Source organism: Botryllus schlosseri, chromosome 1 (genome assembly GCF_051294905.1).
Source record: "Botryllus schlosseri isolate E-star chromosome 1, Bs_hap1, whole genome shotgun sequence".
NCBI classification, from domain to species: domain Eukaryota; kingdom Metazoa; phylum Chordata; class Ascidiacea; order Stolidobranchia; family Styelidae; genus Botryllus; species Botryllus schlosseri.
In genome coordinates this window covers 38328604-38353980 of record NC_137236.1, presented here as the reverse complement: position 1 = coordinate 38353980, position 25377 = coordinate 38328604, and the positions used below count along the sequence as shown (strand labels likewise).

At 40.4% G+C, this 25377-nt stretch overlaps 3 protein-coding genes across 4 annotated transcripts in view; all 3 read left to right on the top strand.

Annotated features, from left to right (window-relative positions):
* LOC145436733 (uncharacterized) overlaps positions 1-25377 on the top strand; it is a 246599-nt gene that overhangs the window by 169206 nt on the left and 52016 nt on the right. The window lies entirely within an intron of this gene.
* LOC145436675 (uncharacterized) overlaps positions 1-25377 on the top strand; it is a 339318-nt gene that overhangs the window by 309163 nt on the left and 4778 nt on the right. For both annotated transcript variants that reach the window (XM_080314005.1, XM_080314006.1), the window contains exons 2-5: positions 20700-20783; positions 20844-20890; positions 22370-22487; positions 23106-23176. In XM_080314005.1, the coding sequence (XP_080170131.1) occupies positions 20732-20783; positions 20844-20890; positions 22370-22487; positions 23106-23176 (288 nt within the window). In that variant the 5' untranslated portion in view covers positions 20700-20731. The remainder of the gene's footprint in view (positions 1-20699; positions 20784-20843; positions 20891-22369; positions 22488-23105; positions 23177-25377) is intronic.
* On the top strand, positions 4318-8857 carry LOC145439326 (uncharacterized). The gene is made up of 2 exons (XM_080316829.1): positions 4318-4480; positions 7978-8857. Exons 1-2 carry the CDS (start codon positions 4326-4328, stop codon positions 8261-8263), a joined length of 441 nt encoding a protein of 146 aa, XP_080172955.1. The 5' UTR covers positions 4318-4325; the 3' UTR covers positions 8264-8857.

The following is a 25377-nucleotide window of genomic DNA, read 5'->3' as shown; positions in this document are numbered from 1 at the left end:
ATTATTTTTTAGTGGAAAGAATGTATAAAATTATTTCTCGAAAATATCATCTCTCACTACTCAACGCTAATATTCAATTCAAATTCTAGTCCTCGAATTATTATGACCATTTGGCATTTATACCTGTGATCTCATAAGACCGCTATTCCAAACCGGATCTCGTCATGACTGACTCCAAGACTTTCCATAAATTATGATCTCATTACTCTACAGACTGAGATTTATCTCATTAGTTCTGCAATAGACCGAGATGCGATTCGTTGCTGGTTTTATTTTTCTTCTGACGGTGATCTGTATTCGAGGTGAGTGTTACGTATCAATCAGTCGATGACGCCATCATTTTGAAAATTCTTTTCCTTGCAGCAACCTCGGATGTGCCGATAAGTAAACACGGATGGGTGAGTCTGTTATTGTGTGTGTGTGTATGTGTATGAAACCCTTCATTTTGATTTATGATGAAAACTCCTCGCGTTAATCCAGCACACGGGGCCCGTAATCAACAGACCGATGTATTACTCAGCACCCACTCCTCGACCACGGTTCGACACCAAGCGGCTCATAGAATCGTACGTGTGGCTACAAATTATCGAGCGTAAGTACCAAGTCGAACGTCAAACTGTTGTTTCCAGCAGGACTGGTCAAGCTGGGTTGTGATGACTCGACTAAAGTCCTACTACAAATTTTCGTTGCCTCGACTTGACTCGAGTCATCTTCCTAACAATATGTCAATATGTGTAGTAACTCGACTTGTATTCGGGTCGTTGCGCAAGACTCGATCAAGTCACATGACCGGGCGCATTCTATATGGGACGTATTCAAGTCTGGCATATCAGACTGATAATTGAAAAATAGGCCCAAACACTGTCCTATCTGTATGAATAAACACGATTAGAACGGGAAAAAATGAGTATAATATGAATCCACGGCCTTCGATATCACTAAAGAGTTTCACCATAGTGACCTATATGGTGTGGACACCAGAGGTGGTCCGTAACTAACTACGTCTACTTTTTTGAAGTACTAAAGTAGTTTTCCGCAACTTGGGTACTTACTCAAATAGATCTAATTCCCCGCTACTTCTACTTCTACTTCTACTTCGTTATATTGTGTGATCTACTTGCTTACTTTTTCGCTATTTTCAGTTTGTAAAATAGAAGTAGTTTAATCCTCCAATCAGGAAGATAGCCTGAGAGATTTCGGGGCTGATTTCACGGAGTATTATCATTTAATTTTCATAAAACTTGAGTAAAGCCCAGAATTTTCGTCGCGCTTTGCGCACAGTGAATGCGGAGTGACCAGTATGATTTCACGAAAGTATCGGTAGATATAATTTAGGTAGCGTGTTGTGTGGTTTCGTTCACACCGCATTGTCGCCCCTATGAAATATTTCATCACACTATATATATGGCCCATCATAACGTTAGAAACTGATGTTTCGCACTTTAGCATTTACTCATGTCGTAATCTAGCAGCTCATGACGTGTCCAGATCTGGAAAGTGGACTCTGACTTTTTTTTAGCTTTGGGCCTGTTTTAGCATACCATCTTTAAAGCTTTCTTGATTAAAGACATGAAATACATTTTCCACTTTCAGAAGTAGTATTTGTATTTCTCTTTCAATTCCCAGTATCGTACTTTGAGTTCTAATCAGTTTCAGTTCTTTTGTCTGGAGAACATACATGTTGAAGTATAAAAGCGAATGTAGTAATGCCTTTAATTTCCGGAAATAAAGCTACATATTAAAGCATTTTGCGATCCACCATATTAATAATTAAAGTTTATTAATCGCGCAGAGTGTTTACAACGTATCCGATACAACTTCTCCATATTGCTCTTCGACTAAACCACGGGCCTTATAATATGGGGGAAGGCGACATACCCAGTGGCGTAGCAGCCACTTGACGGTTCTGGCTCTGCGCCAGTGGCGGCAGGCTCCAAGGGGGCGGCAAAATGAGGCTGCAAACTGTACAGAGCCGGCTAAAACAGCGTAATTGGTAGTCCTATAGCTGGCGTCCCGTGAGCTAAATTTACATTCTACCATGAATGATGATCGGCTATCAGCTCCATTCATTCTGTCTATAGAAAGAGACTATGTTCAGAAACTTGCATTTGAGGATATTATCGCTGATTTTGCTTCGGCGAAAGACCGAAAAGTTAAGTTTTGAGGCGGCTGTTGATTTTCTATTTGCACGATACATTCGTTCGCTATTTCTTGTCTGTATTATTTTTGGCCTTATTACCGTTGAGGCTGAGACGCGGCATATTATTTGTAATTATTTTTATTGACAAGATTGTTTGAATATGAATCTATGTCGAAATTTGCTGTGGTCTACTTAGAGGGACGGCATTTTAAGCGAGAGGCCGGGGCGGAAGCACATGCTGCTACGCCAGTGGACATACCATGATATTTTTCGAAACGGACGGTTCGAGTAAACAGAGGATTAGTATCGCATTTCCATATTCATACTATCATTTTCATCCCCTGATGTGGACGTATGCTTATGCTGTCAAAAATTTGATACCTCCTGGTATGCATCAATATGAATCAAGCTCGGCCCCTTTCGCATAGCTCAATTTGCAGCTTTTGACAATCGATGCGAGCGAATTACGATCGTTTTCACAACTACTTACTTACTTGAGTAGATTGAAAGTCAGTCAATTATACTTCTACTTCAAGTAGTTTTAGGTTGTTTATGGAAGAAGTACTTCTACTCGTACTTGAGTAGATTTGTTCGTCGCTAATTCTACTTCTAGTTGAGTAGCTTTCTTGACTACTTTGACCACCTCTGGTGGACACACGCAAATCTCATGGCTCAGTGAAATTGGTCTACGTCACACTTTCTATTTGGTGAAAGGCAATTTGACGGTAATATTTGACCGGCTTTCCGAGCATTAAATTCGATAAAACGGGTATCAATCGAAATCTACCGGTACTGATTGCGAAAATATAAATTTTATTCTGCTCGTGGTCCTGAACCCCCCCAAAATCAGCCTAGAATGTAGCATTGTAGCGGAGTTTGGTATTGTGACGCAACAATGCCGTCTTGGAGCAGGTGGGCAGCAGCGCATACCGCAAGCGTATTGGCAGTTGTTGCGCAACCGATTGACCATTCACACTCTCACTCTTATGCGCGCTTGCTCCTGAGCTGCTCAGACGGCATGGCTGCGTCACAATATCAAACTCCGTTACAGCGCAACATTCGGCGCTTTTTTGGGGGGAGGGGGGTTCCGGGACAACGAGCAGAATAAAATGTATATTTTTGCAATAGGTACGGCGGTAGCTTTCGACTGATACCCGTTTTATCATATTTAATGCTCGGCAAGCCGTCAAATTGCCTTTGAACAAATGGAAAGTGTGACGTAAACCAATTTCACTGATCCGTGAGATTTGCTGGTGCTCACACGATATAGGACACTATGGTTTCACAGAATGGAGTTGAACATAACATGAGCTCGACTTTGAACAGTAAACAATATCACTCGGACTCGACCCGTTGCTCCATGTGTAAGACTTGGACTTGACTCGGTGTTGAAAAGAAATTGACTCGACTTTACTCGAACTAAAACCAGATGTGGTCAGTAACGAAGTACTTCTACTTTTCTAAGCACTTGAATAAGATTTTGCCTACTCGCACTACTTTCTCGAGTAGTTCTGATTTCAGGCTGCTTCGATTTCTACTTGGCAGATTTCAGTTTTTAGGCAAAAATGGGCTTACTATATTTAGTTACTTTTAAGCCGCCATTTCCACTTCTACTTGAATGGTGACGGTGACTTCTTTGGCTAAAACTAAAAAAGTCAAGTTGACTTGGGACTTGGAACCTTTTGGCTTGGTTACAACCCCGAGACAGATCTGACGGCTTTTTCGTCCAGGATGTCGCGAATTAACGAATCGACTTATACATCACTCCCGCCAGCTTACGACAAGATTTTCACGCAGGTCTGCTTTCGCCAGCGACGACCACCGTTACGATGGCGTCGGATACAACAGCGGGCTCGCAGATTCCGGTATGTGGAATAGATGGTTGAAGACGCGATTCTTGTCGATAGGGGCGATCGATTTGCCGCGTGGTCTGTGGGCTGGGCATTTCAGGGGGGGGGGGTACATAATAAAATGCCCGACTTTAGCATGCGACATTTAGGCATTTGTGGATGTTGCGCAAAGAGATTAAATGTTGGGCTGGGGATGAGTTAGGGTTCGATTTAGAGTAGAGATATTTATACGAGGGTTGGGGATATTGTTATCGCGCAAGCTCAAATGTCGGGCAACCTTTACTCATGCCATCACGACCTCGATATTTGTGTCCAGAATCTCACAAAACTTTCCGATGTCCCAGGACGATTTCCAGGCTTGGAAGGAATACAAAGGATGTCGCTATCAAAGAGCGATGACTCCAAATATTTTGCGCGAGGCTTTTGCAGATTGCCAAGATAAAGGCGCCGTCCTCGCCCATAAGAACGTCAGGACCACGGCCGATCGTATGTGAGTTATGCAGTTTGCTTTAACTTGAGTCAAGACTGTCGCGACTAGGGCTTGCCGAAATCGAGTAGCTGAGTAATTCGATTCTCATTATGACGTCAGTACATTATGAAATATGTGAAAAGTTCAAATGTGTACCTTTTTTGAGACCGCAAAGTATATAATGCCTGTTCTACATTACATTAAGGCTTATCTGCTATCGTGTGGACAACGCCTATTTCGTTGCACAATTGTGGCAATGATGTTGGTTCGACACGACTTCCCAGATAGGCTATCTCATTTTACTAATTTGGGTGGATTTGTACCACATGTTTCGTGTGCTGCGATACGGTCAATTTCAAGGTTTCTGCAAAAGGAAATAGAGTGGGTACTGTAATATTCGGTGATAAATTGATTCTTAAGGAATTATCACAAGTAGCTTTGCCAGCTTTTCCAACGTTGCGAGCGCCGGCTCCATGGGATTGGGGCATTGTTGCGTAAGCATGACCTTGGTAAGCACATGTGCCAGAGAGTTTCGGAAGGATTCATTGACATCACCGAGACTCAGGCGAACTGGCCTAGCTAGAGCACTGATTTAATTGTACCGGATAGCAGCAAAGATTATAGAAAGTGAGAAACATGTTATACTAAACTGTGTTGTGTGTAAGAGCATCAATATATATCGAAAGATATATTAGGCTATGTGATAGGCACACAAATATTGAAAATCTGCTAAGGCTTCTCCGCTATCTACTACCAAACAGTAATTTTGTTCTCTTCTTCGGCATTGTTCTGGACGGCATGCTACCATAATGGAATGCCCCGCCAATTCAAGAAGACCGAAAATGGTATTCCATCATTGATTCGTCTGTACAATCACTGCTCCGTATTCTGAGTCTTCAATATCTGGTGACTACGTGTTGATATATTAAAAATCATAAGTGAAGATATCTGATATCATTAGATGACATTAATGCCCCGAAAGACAGCTAGGGCGTAGGCCTATCCAAATGTGGTCAAAGTAGTCAAGAAAGCTAGTCATGAATAAGTAGAATTAGCGACGCTAGAATATACCCAATTACGAGTAGAAGTAGTCCTTTTAAAAGTATCCTAAAACTACTTCAAGTAGAAGTAGAAGTAGCGATGCGAAGATCTCCCAAGTAAATAAGTAATTGGGGGAGAATCAGTCGTAAATACTAGGGATGGTGTGAAGTGTGAACCTCTGAAAGGTTCAGGTTCGTGTGAACGCGAACCTTTTTGAAAGGTTCTGTGTGAACACGAACGTGAACCTCATGACGTCACGTGACGTCATATTGCTAATTCCAACCCTATCCTTCAATGAAATGATAGCCTACAATAATGTACAGATTGTACATGATACCGAGCGACGATTCGGGCGACATAATGTCTCAATGCTGAAGTATCCTATATACTGACGCTTTAAACGTCGCCAAATGTATCAACGGGGGAAATCAAGTGATATATTAATCTCGTAAAATCAATTTCTTCCGCCGCTTTGCCAACAATTTCGATGAGGACTTACCAGGGAATATAATGACAGGAAAGAAAGTAGTTTATTTTTGTCCTTGATGTTTTTTGCCGCATATACACCGAATCATGAAATAAATACACACTATCTGCGCATATGCCCACCATGAGTACATGATGTGCAAGGAAGATGCAGATATAGCCTTGTAGCAGTGTTGGGATGACTCGAGTCATGACTTTACTTAAGTCAAACTCGAATCACCTTTTCATATGATACCGGAAAATGTATTCGACATCATATATTGATATTGAGCAGAGTGTGAAACGGGTATCTATGCTTGCTACTGATATTACCCCATTAACAAGTCATTCAGTCAATCGCACCGATTTGGTTTTAATGGTACAGTAAACATGAAGTGAAGATTGACCCCGTAAGCCTGTTAGTTTTTTTTACATCAGAAAACGATATCAATCTCATTGATTGGTTGAATAAGCATCATTCTCTGACTACATAGCTTATTTCGCTCGTGATGTTTTGTGATTGCGGGTCAAGCTCGCAGCATAGAGTCATTAAATATTTACAAACGGGAAGCTGGATCTTTCGAGCCAACTTTTGCAACAAAGCAAGCAAAACTTTTGAGATTTTCACGGTGCATGCTCGTTTAGTGTCGATTTTTTTATGCTGCCAGCGCCATGAACAGATTGGCCTGCCGTTAACATGCAATAAATTTAAACCAGCAATGTTATAATGAAGTGAAAATTGTAACATATGAATAAGGTTCACAGTGCAGAACCTACCAAGGTTCTGTTGTGAACGCGAACCTCTAAATTTCCGAGGTTCACACACAGAACGCGAACGTGAACCTCGCACGTTCACACCATCCCTAGTAAATACGCTCTTAAGGGCTGTCAAATGTTGGAAACTGATCCCTGTTGGCGGTACAGCGATATGGGTCCGTGCTGGTAGGCCAACGTAGCCCACCAAGAGGTACAAAGTTTCCACACATGTGAATTCGACCGCATTATTGAACACAGATCATAGCTTTGCTTTGGAACAGCGGCTCTTTACTTTTTTTTAACCCAAAAATCTATTTCAGATCATTTCATTTGTCATGTAATGAAGCCGTCTGCCGTATTATAAAGCACGTAGTTCGGGCGTAAAGCAATGCAGAGTTGTGGCGGACACTGTCGGACTTGAACCAAACATATGGTAGCTCGTAAAATTGCCATTTACATTTAATTTTACTTCGTAGTTATCAACTCGTGCATGAGCTCCGGACAAAAGAACTCAGATACATTGATGATCTATATGTATATCGATACCGTGCATAAAGAGAAATACAACTAGTATATTTTGAAAGGGAGAATAGATTTCATATTTTTTGGCTTGACAGTTTTCACGATGGTTGGCAATCAACGGTCGAATGCTGTAGAGCAGTGGTTCACAAACTTTTTTAGACACCCCCTCCCCCTTTATGATGGTGAAAAATTTCAAGGACACCGCGCCCCCAGTTTGAGAGCCTCTGCACTAGAGGGTCACACGACACGTGAAGCACGACGAAAATTCTGAACTTTCATTAAATTTTGAGATCGTTAAATTACACTGGCGAACAAAAAATCTTTTTTTAGTACCAAAGGTATTTTAATGGTTTCTGAGTATTTGGGGCTGTTGAGTCCGAAAATGACATTCGTTTCCTTGAATTGGCTATATTTTTTGAGATAGTGATATTTCCTAATAAAAATAAGGAAAATCCTTAACTTTAGTAACTGTCAAATGTATACAGAAGTATCAGTAACATCCCTATTGGAAATGCATGACTTATTCGGGACTATAGATACTCCACTATGTCTATTTCATATTGTAGCATCCCATTACTCAGAAACAAGACATTGAAAACACTCCATTTTGGACAGCACAACTTATTTAGCTGCAGCCTATATACAGTATGTTGCTGTGCTGTACATCTCTACCGTTATGAGTGATTTCCTCAGCTTTTTGCAAATTGTACTTATACAGCAGTTTTCAATTTTAGAGCGCTTTTCCGGAACCACTTGGGATTGACGGGCACCGTTTGGTTGCCTCTTTTCGACAATGACGTAGACGCCAACGAAGTCGATCTTCAGTGGATCGAGATATTCGACGGAATTGACAGTGTCGCCTCACCATACCTCACAGACAGCGGCACGACACTGATCGGGGATGGAGATGCGGCTCAGAGCGCCAGTGCAATCGGTAGCAGCTACGGTACCATTCAGTTCCCAATAGGTTTTTCTTCGTCGGCCTTCTATGTTTGCGAGTACTGTCCTCCCTCAGCATAACCATGAATGATTGGGCCGCGTTCAATCACACTATTAGGACAATGACAACTCATCCGTTATATTGATTGCTTATTTCGTGCGTTTATTACTAACAATAATACGGAGACTCTCTCTCTTATTTACGTCGCCAAGAGATAACATTCGAGTCATATATTCGATACTAATCTCGGAACCAGTATTGCAACGACTCGAGTCTGGCGTTGACTTGACTCGGACTCGTTATTTCGGAGATTCGGTTTGACGCGTGACTAGAAGCGAAATTTTCGAGACTATTGTAATATGTGTGGACTAATTCGCTCCAACTTTAGAATTCTTGGTACAGTGCTGACCATTGTGTCATATTTGTCGATATTGATTTCATTTTTGTGCATTTCTTATACTGATACAATTCCGTAAACTCTTTCAGTACTTCTCATTTTTCTCGGCCAGTAAATATCTTGTTCGCGATCCTACTTCGTGTTATTTTCTGTGCATGAAAACGGGATTCACCCAGGAAGGCAATACTGCGTACTAGTGTGATGACAATGGTAATGTACATCGCTTAAACCTGGAATCCTTCACAGTAAATATTACTTCCGTATGGAGATGGTATTCGTGATGCTGCGTTTCTAATCGTGGAACCGAGAAAGAGAAGAAAAGACAAAATCGGATATCGATATGCGATATATGTGCACTGTTCACTTTTGCAGTGTGCATTTTTTCCGTCAGCTGATTCTTCCGCGACATGCAAGGAATCGAGGCAGTCATCCGGAACGGAATTGATCACTCTCGTTTGTTTGTTTGTTTGATATTCATCGTGTTTCGTCTGCATTGGTCCTTTTACACCAGGCCGATATTCTTTTTATTTTTGATTCCGCATTTACCGACGTCTAGCCCTTTATAAGACAGCGCTTACGCGGATAACGTGGCGAGTAGACGCCTAGATCAACCTTCAACACTTAGGCAGGAATTCAGCAGTCGACCTCGGTCGGACTCGTACCCGCAACCCATTGGTGTTGCAGCTGTGGATCATACCACTACGCCAGGGGTGGGAAGCCTTTTTGTTATTCACGGCCATGAAGGTGTCGGTAAAATATCTAAATAGAATAATATTGAAACTGTGATATGCCGCGGAATTTCTTGCGACACACCCTGTCGTAGTGGTATTGCGTATCAAACACTAGAGCAGAGGTTATCAACCTTTTTGTCTTCGCGTACCCCTTTTGGACGGTCACGGACCCCCGCAGACCCCCACATCTTTTAGTTAAGATTTTGTTTAATTATCGTGCAATCGTCATTTAGCTTGTGTGAATATTAACTATAGGCAGGCGATGCACAGAACCAAAATTACTTTTCTTGAAAATAACGTCGTAGATAAACCTCCAAAACTTAGGTATACGAATTCTGAAGTCGACGTCGGTCGGACTCGAACCCGCTACCCGTCGGTGTTACAGCCGTGGATTATACCACTGCGCCGTCTCGACAGTGCCTGTTCGTGTCTTGAACATCGGTGCGTTCGATTTCATATGAACGAGTTCCTTAAATCCATTTCCACAAAGACAGGTGGTAATAAACGTGATAATAACGCATAACGCTTCTGACAACACATTCGAGTATGATCGCAACAAATATGGCACCAAAATTGAGAAACAGATTTTAAGTGAACATACAACGTCCAGCTTGGTCTTTTTTATTTAGCATCTCATCTTGAACTTATTATGGAATAGTGGTTGTGTATATTACAGGAGAAAATGGATCCCTGCAAACATTTCGAAGTCATCGTGATTGACCTTCCTACTTCTTATTTTTCCACAATCCTCAACAAAACATTTCTAAACAGCAATATGTTTGTATCAGTAGGCTATAGGCAATTTAACAATTAAAATGAGTTTGCGCAGTAGGATATTAAAATGAGTTTGCGCAGTAGGATATTTCCTCTCATGTGAGTCCTGGAGTTTTACCAGTAATGAAGCAAAACTGCCTCGTGATTTTCCTAATTTAAATAAATACAAATTGGGTTACCAACTATTTTGTCCCGCGGACCCCCTGAAAATGCTTCGCGGATCCCCGGTTAAGAACCACTGCACTAGAGCTATTGTTCTCGTAACTGCGGTGCCGATACGATGTCTTTATAAGAAAGATGACCGCTCTTGCGCTCAATTTTAATTTGAGAACGCATCATATATAGAGCGAAATGATCCTTTAAGGTAGAGGTTCCCAACCTTTTTAAACAGTGGCCACTTAGAATTAAAAAAATGCCCCCCTCCCAATGACCCACACGTCGCGAACCCCTGCTTTAAAGTATACCTGCGGCTGAACTAAAGCAATAATCTGTTCGCGGAAGCGTACAGCCAATAACACTACAACTCTAACACATATGCTTCATCACCCCTCCATGACATAGTAGTGCTGGAAAGCTGCACCTCATCGCACGTAGTTCACTCAGTTATGCCCGTGCTGCGTAGTCTTTAAGAAATGTAGCAACTTGTCAAGTTTTCAATCTCCTCTAGTAATTAGAGCCTAAACAGCACTTCGCCCCCCCCCCCCACCCCCACCAAACGTTGATCTTGGGGCCTCGTAAGGTGATAAACCAAACTTTTGTGGGGCTTCGCCTTACTTTATGTCAGTTTACCTCACCCAATACCGCGAAAAATTTCCATAATTCATGATTAAATCGGTCAATAGTATCGGGAATTACATCTATATTGCTATAAACTTTTTTATCCTCTCTCTGCCCACGTAATCAGATTTACCGGTTAAGATCAATGATGCGTTGTCTTGGAAAATATAGGGCCAGTAAATACTAATTTAACATATTCGAGCGGGTCCGTTGGTAAAATGAATTCGTTACATGATGTTATTTCGTGTCCTCCTGTCTGTAAGACAAAATATATTGAAATCACCCAAACGTATTAAACTAAAAGACGCACACGATTTCAAATTGTTATTTCTGGCAAATATTTTTCTCTGTGGAAAGGCATTTGTCTTGTGGGGTTCAAATTGCCAGGACAGAAACAATCGGTGGCAGCCGTTTAAGCGCCTAAGGACAATTAAAGATACATGATTGTTGAACGCTGATATACAATGTTCTTTCATCTTTCTGCCAGTAGCTGACGATTACTCCTGGCGAGTGTCAGTTGAAATTATTGGCGGTTCTTCGATAGCAGCCAGACATCGAAAATGTTCAAAATAAAGCTATATCGTATCAAACTGTGCCGTTACAATTAAAGTTATTTCCAAATTCAAGTTCAAAAATTGTTTGTTTCCAAACACGTTTCCAAATCCTAATGCGTATATTAATGCAGCAATGCACGTGTTCGCGGCCATCCTCACTCACAAACGATGTTATGTTCAACAACGAAAGATGCGGCTACAGGCCAATATTTCAACAAGATTTTGAGCACTAAATATGTATTAACTAAAGTCGGCCGTGACCGATCTCTTCACTTAATGATGAGCTCCGAGCAGCTGTCCACGCTCAAGAAATATAATTTTATTCGGCATTATGAGGTTAATCATGCATTGACATACATACACTCGGCCGATGCGGATCACATGGCGAAGCTAGCAAAGCTGCAAGGCTATTTGCTAAGTCATACAGTGCTATTAGGGTCGCCGGCTAATTTTAACACATCAGCAAGTCATATTTGATGATGCGATTATTGATATACAATATTCATGGCACATGCACCTGACGAGTGTCAACCGACAATATTCGTGTTTCCATCAATATTCTATTTAATTCAAGTGTATGGAGTTATGTTTATCTACTACAGTTAAATATAATTATAATATATTATAATATATAAATAAATATTGATATAACTCTTGTCCTAAATAGATGGCGTCAGCGAGAAACCATGTTTCCTTCAAACATCCCTAATCGCTTGTGGTGATAAGCGCCACTCATCTTTTAGAAATAATGATTTCAATTATAACCTCTTCTTAGTGAATCGAGAATTACAGTATTTCCGATAAAGTTGTCTTCCGTCTTATATTGCGTGGTTACGATTCCTCAAGTTGATATTAAATGAAATATCTTGATCATGTTTCTAACGAGCTTGCGCTTACCGCGCGATTCAGATTGAACTACCCCTCGGGCGACCAGCGCCGGTATGCCAATTAGAGGGAACTGTGTGAAAAGGGAGAATGCGAAATTCGACACTTAGAGTCGAAGTCTATATTTTTCTAATCACTCGAGAGCTGATCCGCGATCCTAAGGGTTGATATTAAATCCGAAAATGAATACAGTATTCAGCGGTGTTCGGTGATGGTTAGGAAGCCAGCACGGTCTGGAGATGGGAATTTTTTATTTGTATTTTCATATCATTACGATATTACTTGTCCTGAAATGAATTTTCTATGTACAAGGTCGCGTAACATTTCAGTTTTGTTTAACTACTAAACTATCACGCCATAAAATTTTGATTATATTTCGTGCCTTCCGTGAAAATCATAAAAATGAGCGATGAGGAGCTCATATTTTTATGTTTGTGTGAAATATGTATGCCTTGTTCCAAAACAGTGGTTTCCAACATTTTTCATTCGTCATTTCCTCGTCCAGCTCCGACATACATTCCCCTTTCCTCTAAAAGCCGAATGACACCGGTATTAGTACTTCTACTTTTTGGACTACCCTAGTATTTTTATCTTCTCGTCCTCACTCACGTATGTCTGTATACTACTGTGTTATTCCGCCGTTTGTGACGTTGAAATATTACCTTTAGCATTCATAACATTGTGTATAAGCGAAAATTAATTGTTAGCAACGCAGTACCAAAGTACTTCACGGATACCCCAGACATGACGTCAGAGTGGTAACGCACTACGAAAATAACCCAGATATGATTTCCGAATAGCAATGCAGTCAGAACACACCACGGACATGGTGTCTGGCATTCGCAAAATGCACCAGACACATGAACGACCCAGACAAATGTCAGTCATGTTCCAGTCACAATGAGGTTCTAACACATTGTTCATGATCATGATGCTCGTTGGTTCACGTACCTTTCATTATGGTCATTGTCGGCGTACAGATGAAACGGATTTGGTAATTTTGGAGTCCGAATCCGTCTGATGGAGTGCTTCCGTCCTTATGGTTATGACACACGCCCGGTAAAAGTTGAGGGCAACTCCTAAACAGCAATCCCGGTTCCCTACTTTTTCAACTCCGCTAATGCGACATTAGAATGCTGGATAATAAAGTAGATGAAGTAGGATCTGATCGGAGTTTTGAAGCCGAGCAAAGTGCGGCATTTAGCAGACTGTCTTTGGCATAGCAAATTAAAATATTTATCGGAAAGTGTTCACGTTTGGCCGAAATGTGTTGATAACGAATCGATTCTGTCGATCATCCCTGCGGCTTGAGAGTAACGGCAATAGCTCTGTTTCCTTGTACAAATTGTTTGCAACAATCAGATAATCCCTTATCGCGGATTACTCAAACCGCCATTACCAGCACGCACGCGGATAATTGTCAGCTTAATTCTGAACTCGTCGCATACCAATCGAGTAAATTCTGATGATGTATTTTACTTGGTCTGGTCATCAGCTCGAAACGAAACTATTGCGGTCACGCTCACAACCTTTTGATATTTTGAGGATTCAAACCTATACACTTACATTATATATCATTGTGTTGTTTTTCGGATCTTGAAACAAATACTACACGTTTGTGTAAAAATCGGAAGAAGATGATTCTACATGAACGTGAAGAAAGAGCTGCCTAAAATATGATCAAAGTGATATCATTACTTAAATTTCGTTATTGTTTGGTTTCCATTGATTTTCGACACTTTCGGTCGTTATTAACACCATAGGCCGTAATTCTTTATTGCGATACTCTGTCTACAGACTCACTAAGGACCCAACACTGCCCACCTTTTCTCTAGCTTTGAAAATAGCATATCCTTTGATGTATTAGAACAGGCGCACCATGCACACCTGGAGAAAAAGTCACCCTATAGATTCATCCGCTGAAACTTCAATCCGAACAGGCAATTTGCCATGAATTCTACCACTGGTTAACATTTAATGGATAATCCTATTTAAGCTGGATATTACCGAGACGACATATATCGCGTTGTTGAGAGAGGCTGTTCATTCTTCAATTTATGATACGTTACAGTCGACTTTCATCAAATTCCGCCAATCTAAAGATTGATATGTGCCTCGATTCATCGAATTCCCATGCAGATGACCATATGTTTGGTGATACGACTGCCGTTATGCGATGTTCCTTACAAATATGTAGACGTTGATGAGGATTAGCCCAAACGAGTTTCAGCCGAACGTATACGGGTATATCTCAATGTGAATATATTATGCAATTGTATGCAGATTTATATAAAATATTGTAACATCAACTGGTGGATGTAACTATTCTTTTATGGTGACTGAAGATAATTTGAACATTTGCACGGATTCGTCAGTCATTTAGTAATTAAGCATAGGTATCGATAGTCCAACTCCACAGCTTTCCCTTCAGCTAGGGTTACCATATGTCTTCTTTTAAGAGGATTTATCCTCTTGTTCTAGAAAAATTAATAAAATGAGATCAAAAACTCGACTCCAACGCAACCAACGCCAGAGTTGGCAAGACAATATACGAAAATGACGATGGAACGTGTATTATGGGAGTGGAGATTGGAAAGATGACCTTTTATTCGTCAACACCACGGAAGTACCTTGAAAAGCTGGTAATTCAGGAATTGAGTGAAAGCGACGCCCTTTTTTTCAGTCAACACCACAAAAATATTGTAAAAAGCGGGTAATGCGGGAGTCGAGTGGAAGTGATAACCTTTTATTAGTCAAAACAGCACTATATTGATCGGAAATTTTTCAAAATCACCAGTTCCCTTTTCCGACACTAGAGCTTTCGAGATTTTTGAAATGTCTCCTCTTTTTGAGCCTCAAAATATGTTAACCCTACTTCAACGCACTCTAAAAGTAATTGTAACCAAGTTGCTGGTCGTACCGCGCGCACCCGTTCCACATCCGTTTGCCCGTTGTGACGAATCACCGCTTTTGTACATTAATACGAACAGAATTTGAGTGATGTCATAATATTCAGTGATAAGCATTTTGAATGACTTGATGCGATGTCTGGATTCTAATACCAATGCATTAGTGGTCAAATTATTCCGAAATTGCTGTCACGATGTGGCCGGCTGCCTCGTGGCGTGATGGAATATGGTGCCGGGCTTTGAATCAAAAGATTGAAGGTTCGAGTCTAGCGGAGGTCGAGTTAACGAAATTGAGCCTATGTCTCTACACTTCGTTTTTTTACAGAACACACTCCTGCATAGCGTGTAGGCCTAGTCACTAGACCCGGTACATTGCTATTCTGCTATTCTTTGAGAATTGTATTTTCTATCTTAATTTCCTGAAAACAAGAATATTCATTAGCGAAGTTTGAATATTCAAGGATCTGGCTTGTACTCTTGCATTACAATTCGCCAGGGATGTCTACATCAGAATTGAGTCTGTACGTATTCTTGAATTATTCCAATGATAGATCCGATAAATACACCGACGTTTTATGTCATTGACGAGTCGGCGCTTCTTCGATATACGCCCCAGATCGAAACAGTGCTTCACATGTAACCAGCAAGTGTTTCCCATGAACACGATCAAATTTTATAAACGTCAAAATAAATTGTTTTTTGCCTGTGGAGAGACGGATATTAGGGTTGGATGTGGGTTAGGCATATCAGGGTTGGGGGTAGGTGGATATTAGGGTATTCCGGGGGAAGGGGGTTATTAGGGTTGTAGGTGGGTTAGGGTCAAAGTTGGTGTTAGGGTATCCCAAGATTAGGGTTGGGGATATTTTGGTCGGGAGAGTGTGGAATATCGTGTCCTGCACTCCAAACCTATTCTTGGGTTACCCTTACCCTAACACAGCTCTAGCCCCAACCCAGCTCTAACCATAACTCTAAACCCATCCCCTAACCCTAATATCCCCCCTCCCCAACCCTAATATCCCTATTTCCTAACCCTAACACAGCTCTAACCCTAACTCTAAACCCATCCCTTAAACCTAATATCCCCCCTCCCCAACCCTAATATCCCCCTCTCCTCCAACCCTAATATCCCCATTTCCTAACCCTAACACAGCTCTAACCCTAACCCAGCTCTAACCCTAACCCTAATATCCCCCTCTCCTCCAACCCTAATATCCCCCTTTCCCAACCCTAATATCCATCATTCCTCGAACCCTAATATCCCCCCTCTCCAACTCTAATATCCCCCTCTACTCAACCCTAAAATCCACCCTCCCCAGTCCTAATATCCCCCTCTCCTCCAACCATAATATCCCCCTTCCACAACAAAGACAAAAAACAATTTATTTTGACGTTTATAAATTTTATTGTGTTCATGTGAAACATTTGTTGGTGTCATGGGGAGCACTGTTTCGATCTGGGGCGTATATCGAAGAAGCGCCGACGAGTCTGACCCTGCCGACGAAAATATTGGAATTTAGCTTTGATTTGAGATTACCCGACTTATAATATTGTCGTCGAAAGCCATGTGTCATACGATTCTGTATTTCGGCATTGTTACAAATTCGTTGACATACTAGACCAACACATGGCCCAGATCAACATTTTCGTGCAGGGAATAAGAACCAAAACATCCGATATGGCGAATTTATCTTCATTAGATCATCGCTTACAAGAAATGGGGACTGAAACTGCTTCGATATCATCATGGTAACTCGGCTCAGTGGTAAAACAATGGTGTAAAGGAAGCCCTGGCCTGTAGAGTGAAAGTAGTCGGTGCAGTAACTCGTAATTGAGCTCTAGAAAGGATCAAAGGCGATTTGCACGGAATTTTCTGTCTGATTTTATCGCTGAGATGAGATGTTTGAGAAAACTTTCTTGTACGTAAGTAAAAACAAACCTCGGTCATCGATTTCGTCAACAACAATCTAGCCCAGGGCTGTTGTCAGTACGCGTTCCAATATGAAATTGTTTTCCAGATAGAGCAGATAAAATAAACAGTTAGGAAATGCAATTGATTCCTATAACTCGATTTAAAAATATCTACGGCAAAACGGCGAGATAAAGTTGAACAAATACTGATATCGGAGTATGATTTTGGCTGAAAATGCTATCGCGTATCTACGTCGATCTGTAATTATCCTGAAGACACGCCCAGCGCAAATCGAAATGAATGAAATTCTACATTCCGTTCCCGCATTACATCGTGGAAAGGCAAGTGAACATAATTTTCCTCGCCACACTATCCTGGTTACGGTACACGATCCGATGCTCGTGCGGATTGAGAAACATTCGTATACGTTCAGAGCAGACGAGCATACAAATTCTAATCTTATTTGTAACATGTTTCTATAGGCACATTTGAAGTCAATTCTAATTTGTGGTTTTCACGAAGATGCTGCAGGAGAACGGTATTGTGAGAAACGTGCAAAGCTTCGTGTGCAGACATTTGCAGTAGACGTGGTTATCAGAATGATCTCTGGTTTGATGTGATCTGAACTTGATTGCTGTATTTCTTTCTGAGTTGGAATCAAATTCAAATTCCAAGTTTATGCAATTCAGTAATTCTAATTTTAACACAATTTGGAAAAACTGTAATTCTAATTATGATCAAATTTGAAATGGCTGAAAAATTTTAGTCGTCCAGCTCTGAGTTTTCAGACTATGATTTATTGCGTTTTCTTGAATTAAATCATACAGCAAAAGATAGACAGGAAATCCGATGTTCGCCGGACGACCGGTAATGTGGCATTATTTCGCAATAACAATAGTTTGAGCTTGTGTCAAAAGCGTTATTTACCGCAACTGTGAAAATCCTCAGCGAGTAAGTGCGCCAGAGAGAACGAGGAGAAAAGTGCATGAGAAATAAGAAAAGGGCGAGATTGCTTAAAACCTGCTGGCTTTCCGACTTGAAGGCACTTTGGCGGGGATGTTTGACTGCCGAGATTGTCTTCGAGATTTTGCCGAGAGTCGAGTCAAGTCCCCGAAGATTCCAGAACTCCAATGTGAATCTAGTATTAATCTTAACGATTCGAGTCAAGTATAGTATAATGAGGGATGGTTCTTTCTACTACGAAGATTATGTGCTCCTTGCCACCAGAGTTAATGTTTCTACGGAAATAATAGTTTCGATAAAAGTTTCCATCGTGAAGGCCTCGAAACGTCGATTGGTCGAATCGCAACATGCGGCACATGGAGTGCCAATAAGCTACGCACGTCTCATCAACATATATTACACCGGTCAAAACAAATTTTTAGGCAGACAAAGTAAGAGAAGTTTTGCGCGTTCTGAAGGGCACAGATTCCGAATATGACTTGTTTTTCTCCTTCAAATTGACTCTTATTTTGGAGATAATCCATTGGACAATTTTTGATTAGAATATCCTATATTCGCTGTATGGTCTGATGAAAACAGCTCTTTCGTATTATAAAGTTTTGAAATTCAATCTACTTGTTATTTTTATGCACTTGAAACAAAATCATTATATTTAGTGGTGTTAGATTTATCCTAGTTGAAGACTGTCACGGATATCATGAATCAATTAGTTTTATGCCAGCCATATATTGTAAATTCAAAATACACAGTTGGAATATAATATCAATAATTTATTTTAAAACAAAATTGTTTCTAGTGTAATTTTCGCCTATAAGCAGTTTAGTTTGGACCAATTGTTTGTACAGTTGAGTGCTTTGTGATCTTTCAAAACTTTTTTTCCTTCACCCTGGATAGAATTACAAGCACTGAGCTCTTTTCTTAATATGAAATTAGAATCTTTCATTAGTAATCGAATATCTGAGATTCATTAAAGATACAAGCTGTGGGCTTCTCGTTTGATAGGGATACTAGGTATGCGTGCCCACGTTGTCGGTTCAGCAGGAATTCGTCCATTGACAAGTCAAAAGAGATGGGTCGCACATGATTATTGTAGTTAAGCTTTTCATGGACAAATTTTATAGCATTATACTCCACTTCCGTCTTCGTACAACTACCAACTGCTACAGGAACAATATATTTACGTTGTGCAAAAGTACAATTTTTAGATTCGGCAAGCATATTTTTTTGACAAACAAAGATCTCACATCAGGGCATGTTCATATTGATTGAATAACTGAGAACGACATGAGGGTTATTTAGGCAATTATTATCTGTTTATTCGCCGTATAAAGGTAAAAAATCCACTATTTACTTCCTTCAAAGTGAATTATTGCTGGGGTAAATACAAAAAATTGGGTATTTTTAGGGTATAAGCATCTTCTTAACTAGAGTCTATCTAACAAAACTAATATGGTATTCGTAATCAGCAACCTTGAAAATCCCCGGAAATACTCCTTCATGTTTTGCCAAAAACCTTTTTTATCGTTTTATTGACAAGTGTTATATCTCAGAAAACGCTAAGCGCTGGCAATTTCTCCTTGCCATCAATTTGCAGGTGCTCTAAAGTCGGGAAATAGTGATTCGGTCGTTGCCGGATTTTTTGAAATCTTTTAGTTAGAATGAACATGACGTGTTTACCACCTGAATTTCAAGTTCATCTATTGCTCAACAATTTGTGAAATTATAACGCAGCGCACTGAAATCCGAAGGTGTGTCGTGGGGCATTGTTTCGTGCCGCTTGTGAGAGCTAACATCAGACAGCGACGGTACGACCGGCCCGGAGGCGATTGGGCGAAGTTGTCTCCGGTCGAATAATGCAGCCTGTCAATCACTGATCTGCTGGTTAGAAGCCAGGTTAAAGTTAAGTGAATTCGTATCGAAGTCATTTTGTTGATGTCACGATCATATTAAGTTCATATGGCACATTTAAATGAGAATTGTCGCTGTATTCACATGAGAGATCACCTTCCAGAACTTCGACCGCAGCACATTGAGTCCGTCCTGCCAACTATGCTATTAGGGTTGCATTTAAAACAAAAATCAATTAAAAACAAACATCTTTAAAACAAGGCCCTCATTTAAAACAAGTTATTTTTTCAAGCCATGACGTCACGAATATTCACTTGTGACGTCATAATCGATTGACATTGACAATTGAAAATACATGGTAAATATAGCTCATTTGACGTAATATCTGTTCTATAACTGCTGAACCGACTATTTTGAGGTTTCCAACCATCCCATGTCAATATACGCTAAATCGGGTGATAGTTGTCCGTGGGCTCATGCAACATGTTTTTTGGAAAGTATTTACACAATTATGACATAATTTTACAACTTGAAAAAAACGATTTTTTTAGAGGCCTTCGTTTAAAACACTGTTTAAAACATGTTTTGAACAAAATGTTTTAAAACGCTGTTTGTTTTTAATGCAAACCTAAATGTGAAAATTTAACCTATTTGTCTGCAATTGAATTTAATGCCAAGTTTTAGCCGCATCGCGCAAAACCGATAAGCACCAAATTTTATTTTATTTTCAAGATCAATAATAATGGCAGTTGCTTCTCTTCCTAAATCAGATCGGGTGTTCTATAGTCAAAGTAAGCCATCATGCGATTCGTGCCAAGCTTCATCCTCCTTGTGGCGGTGGCTTATGTCGGAGGTAAGCGGCTCTGGCGACTTTTTGTCTGACTTTGTCTTTCTAAACTCGTTCGCATTGTAGTTATCGGCGAGGAAGCTGGGGAAGAACCACGTACCCAGCAGGGAACTGTAAGTACGCCGTGCTATATTTTGATGCTTTGGCCCACATACCTTCGGATACTGGCAAACATGAAACAAGATATCCCCTTCATCTTGTACTTACGTTTGCAACACGACTCGACAAGTCTTGTGCGAAATTCAGTCTCGTACATCGGCGTCAGTATATGAAATACCTTACCGTCTGAGCTTCGTAATTTACATTCTTGCTAGTAATATACCATGCTTTGACCCTCTGCAATAAAGCTACCGCTAAATTGTATATGAAATATTCCAACTGACCACATCCCCTACACTATTCATATTCACTTAATTTCGAAATACTTTCCATAGTGCTGTTATTTTTAACATACGTTAGTATTTTTGTTACACTATAACAGGGTTAGCCAACCTGTGGCCGTAGAAGGAAATTTGTGTGACCGTGGACATGTAATTCAGTTAGTATGTGTTGGTGGCCGTTGACATGCAAATTGAATTTACGAATTGATCCCGAATTTTTGAGAGATGTTAAATAATCTTGAAATTTTCTTCGTGCTATGCACGATTCATTGCGACTTCATATTTCGATTTTACTGTAGTAGCGTGCTTTGCAATCTTATCCCCACAGTACAGATGCGAACAGCAGAGGAAAATGATGGACCCTATATAGAAATACCAACTTGTAATCGTGTGCTACTCACGAAAGAAATTTGTTCGGGCGTCTCCAGTATTTTTTCAATATACCGACAATCTCGATGGGACGTCAAGAAATATCAGCATGCAACAAAGTAACTAATAACAATTCGCCAAACCGAATATGCATCATTATTTATCACCTGCCGTACATTTTTGAAACACTTCCTCCATAAACTCTTCCGGTGAATCTGATGACATGGGCTGAGAAAGGATAAATATTTGATAGCAATATGTGAAAATACTAATGTTAATGACGAAATTCATGCTTGAATCTGAAAAAATCTGACCGTATCCGATAACAGTAACTATTCATAACATGAACATAAACAGTTAAACGCTCTCGTTTTCGGTGCGTATAGTAGGCTAATTAGTAACCCGATGTGAAACATTAGACTAGTACGGAGTTCACCGGAAATATACATGCCAAGTTTCATGTCGTGGCGCACAAGACCTAACGGTGATAGGCGCCACTCTGTTTCTTTTTCCAATAAATAAAAAATAAATAAACATGCCAAGTTTCACGTTGGTATTTGGCGTCGAGTTAGTTCATTGCGACTATTCCCTGGAATGAGGCCGTATTGATTGGCTGCGCTTTGATGGCTTTGTTACATCCAGCATCCAGTCACACATGCTTATTAGAAGTAGTGGTAGTATTGTAAAACTCTTGTTTCGTTCATCACCTACGAAGGACTGGTGGTCTACGATCTGTAATCACCATTGGTCACATAATACTTTTAAAGTTAATTAGTGTGCATACCTCACCTACTATTTGCGCGAATAAAACTGTACGGCATTAACTAGTTTCTTATCATTCAGTACGGCATACCGGGGGTCGTTGATGGGAGACAGCCTGCGTCAGCCGGACATGTTTCCCCTCCTAACAATCAGTTTCAGGACATTATCCAACTCTTGCTGAGGGTAGAAATGATCAAATGTGAGTATCGTCAAACCGGGTGTATCGAAACGCAGTAATTGATGTGGGGAAGCCATCGGTGGCGACTATATAGTTATGGGCATAATCTGGTAATTGAGGGATTCGTTTCTAAATCGAGTGTCACGCTTCGAGTGTTCGTGTATCACTAATCATGACGACATGACAGTATGCAAGATTTGTAAAATTCAAATGTATGCCTGTTATGCCACCACAAGGAATTAACGCGAGGTATGCATTTCTTAGATTATTTAGTATTTTGCGACCATATCTATTTCATGACACTTCGCGACAGTGCTGCGAGTTAATCACGATATGTCAATTCCGTTAACGTGCATATCTTTGTACTACATGTTTCGTATGGTACGATAAAAACAATATAGGTTTACAGCCATCGAGACTGGTAAAGGGTATCGAGCCTATACTTCTCGTTCATAAATGAAATCTTCCAGACAAAGAGCGTCTAATTTCAGTATACTCGACAAACCCAACGCTCATTACTAGACTCGAATCATGCGAATTAATATGTTAATTTACTCGGGTTTCCCTGATTCGGGTTGTCTGATTATTTTCCTAAATCCTTGGTGTCGACCATTACCAACTGGTTATCTTCTTATACAGTAATACGTGACATTCTCGTAAGAACAACCACGACAACAGCGGAATCGACAATGACAACTACTGTAATTCCGGTAAGAGGCCGTATCCCCGCAGTATTCGAGTGGGTTTATCAATAAGTGTTCCTCAATCGTATCCGGGATGTTAGATATTGTTAAGGTTTACACAAAAACTGTACAAGTGCACGAGTATTGTTCATGACTAGCAAGTGCGAGAATGTGATGACAAACAAGTACATTATAATATTTAACCCTCACGTGTATAGTGACTACCTTGCCAAATTATTAGTTAGCTTATTTTAGGCATGACATCGGATTCTCATTTTTTGGGGGGCGTGCGCAACCACCCACAATACTTGAAGGGGTCCGCGATAAAAATAGTTTAAGAACCCCAGGCTCCATCAATACTCTCGCCCAGTCCTAATACTCCGCACTATCTAGCACTGTAATGAGTAAAAAAATATCATTAGATGCAAGATGCATTAGGTAAACTGGTTGCGGTAACTGGGACACCCTTGTACCTCCTCTCATAGACGTGTTACACCGTTGGAAGGTTCTGGTACATCCTAACAGGTACCCCTACTATACACCCTGTTGAAGAGTAGTACTTTAGATTACTTATCCTCGGATACATGCAAGCACGTAGCTTCGTAAACAAATATGGTAATATTATAGCTTGCGAACACAGCGCAAAATGTATTAGAACTGGTATTTCTCGAAAGCTACTGCGTCACTGATTCTGGCACTATGTATCAATATCTGCTTTATCGAAATTTGCGATGACAGTCTGTTGAGCCGATTCTGACAACAGCCTGAAAATTTGAATCTGCGAGCAGCGATCGTATCATTGATTTGATGATTCTACTTTTCGTTGAACTCCTGGACACACACTGCCGACAGAATCATAAGTAACATGCATGTTACCGTTAAATACTCTTTAGCAAATGGCAAACAGTGCTAATATATAAAACTTGACTTCTTCACGTTTATTAGAAACAAAAGTTATTGGTGTCTCAAAGCACTTGTACTTTCAGTTGAGTCGAGATATATACGTAGTTACCTCTTCTTTTATACCGGAGTGCCGACAATGAATTCTTTGACCAACTGCCATGTCCAGTAATTGCGTCACAGCTGAAGCACAGTCACGTCCAATCACGTGGCAAGTTCGATGTCATGACTGCTATAACTGCTGTTACGGATGTTACCTATAGATAAATAAGGTACTGATAGATTCGCAACACATGACAGTAGGCCCACTTGATACAGCTGGAAATAGCAATCGGTGCGAACAATCCCAGCATTGCCGATATTCAACATTTAAGGACAATTTCAGGATGTCTACAGTGCCCTTAGCAGCTAGTAATATGTATTTCCAGAATCGGTGCGGCAGTAGCTTTCGGGAAAGAGCAGTTCCATTTCATTTTTCGCTCTGTTCGCAAGCTATAACATTGCTATATTTGTTTACGAATATACGATAAATTGATAGTCGACTCCGTTTGCCGAGCCGCGCAGTCCCGTGTTCTCTGTGGATTAGTTATCTAAACCAGTGGTATTCAACAGGGTGTATCGTAGGGGTACCTGCTAGGGCGAACCAGAACTTTTCAAGGGTGTCGGGGAGATGTGGTACCGATGGATCACTGGGACCGAAAATACTTGAAAAATTCTTCGTGATTATACCATCATTACAATCTGTTAATTTGTCTACAATTATGCTGGCAGAATCTTTCCTCACATACACAAATCTTCGACGTGCGCGAGTTATGGGGTCTGTGACAAATGTTTTATGTTTGGGGGGTGTAGAATAAATTTAGATCGACGCATACATTTTTCTTTGTAACCTTCAACATGGACAAATCAGCAATCAGTTTTAATGTAAAGTATAGAGATTGCATCAGTCTATATAATGCATATGTTCTTTTTTACCAATACAATCAATGAGTGGACTTTTTCCGATTCATTTATACAATTTATAGCCTAGGTTGGGGGCCGATGATATAATATTGCCAAATGAACCAAAATAGTTGCACTAACTAAACATGCAACAACTGAAACATAACTACATACAGATATTCTTTATGTAACAATTGCCTGTGATGTTTTATCGCTATAACGAGCTATTTGGAAGTCAAAATGTCGATTTACGGGCAATATGAATGTACCCTGTAATTTGTAAGTTCCAGGGTGATGTTATAGCGACATCTGAGTTATTAATAGTTATTCTAATTTTTGACGATTGTGACTACACGTTCTTCTTTGGCTTGCTGTAGCTTAGATTA

Coding starts and splice junctions, on each gene's coding strand:
- LOC145439326 (XM_080316829.1), top strand. CDS start 4,326: ATGTCCCAGGACGATTTCCAGGCTTGGAAGGAATACAAAGGATGTCGC. Junction 4,481..7,977: donor AGGACCACGGCCGATCGTAT/GTGAGTTATGCA, acceptor TTTCAATTTTAG/AGCGCTTTTCCGGAACCACT.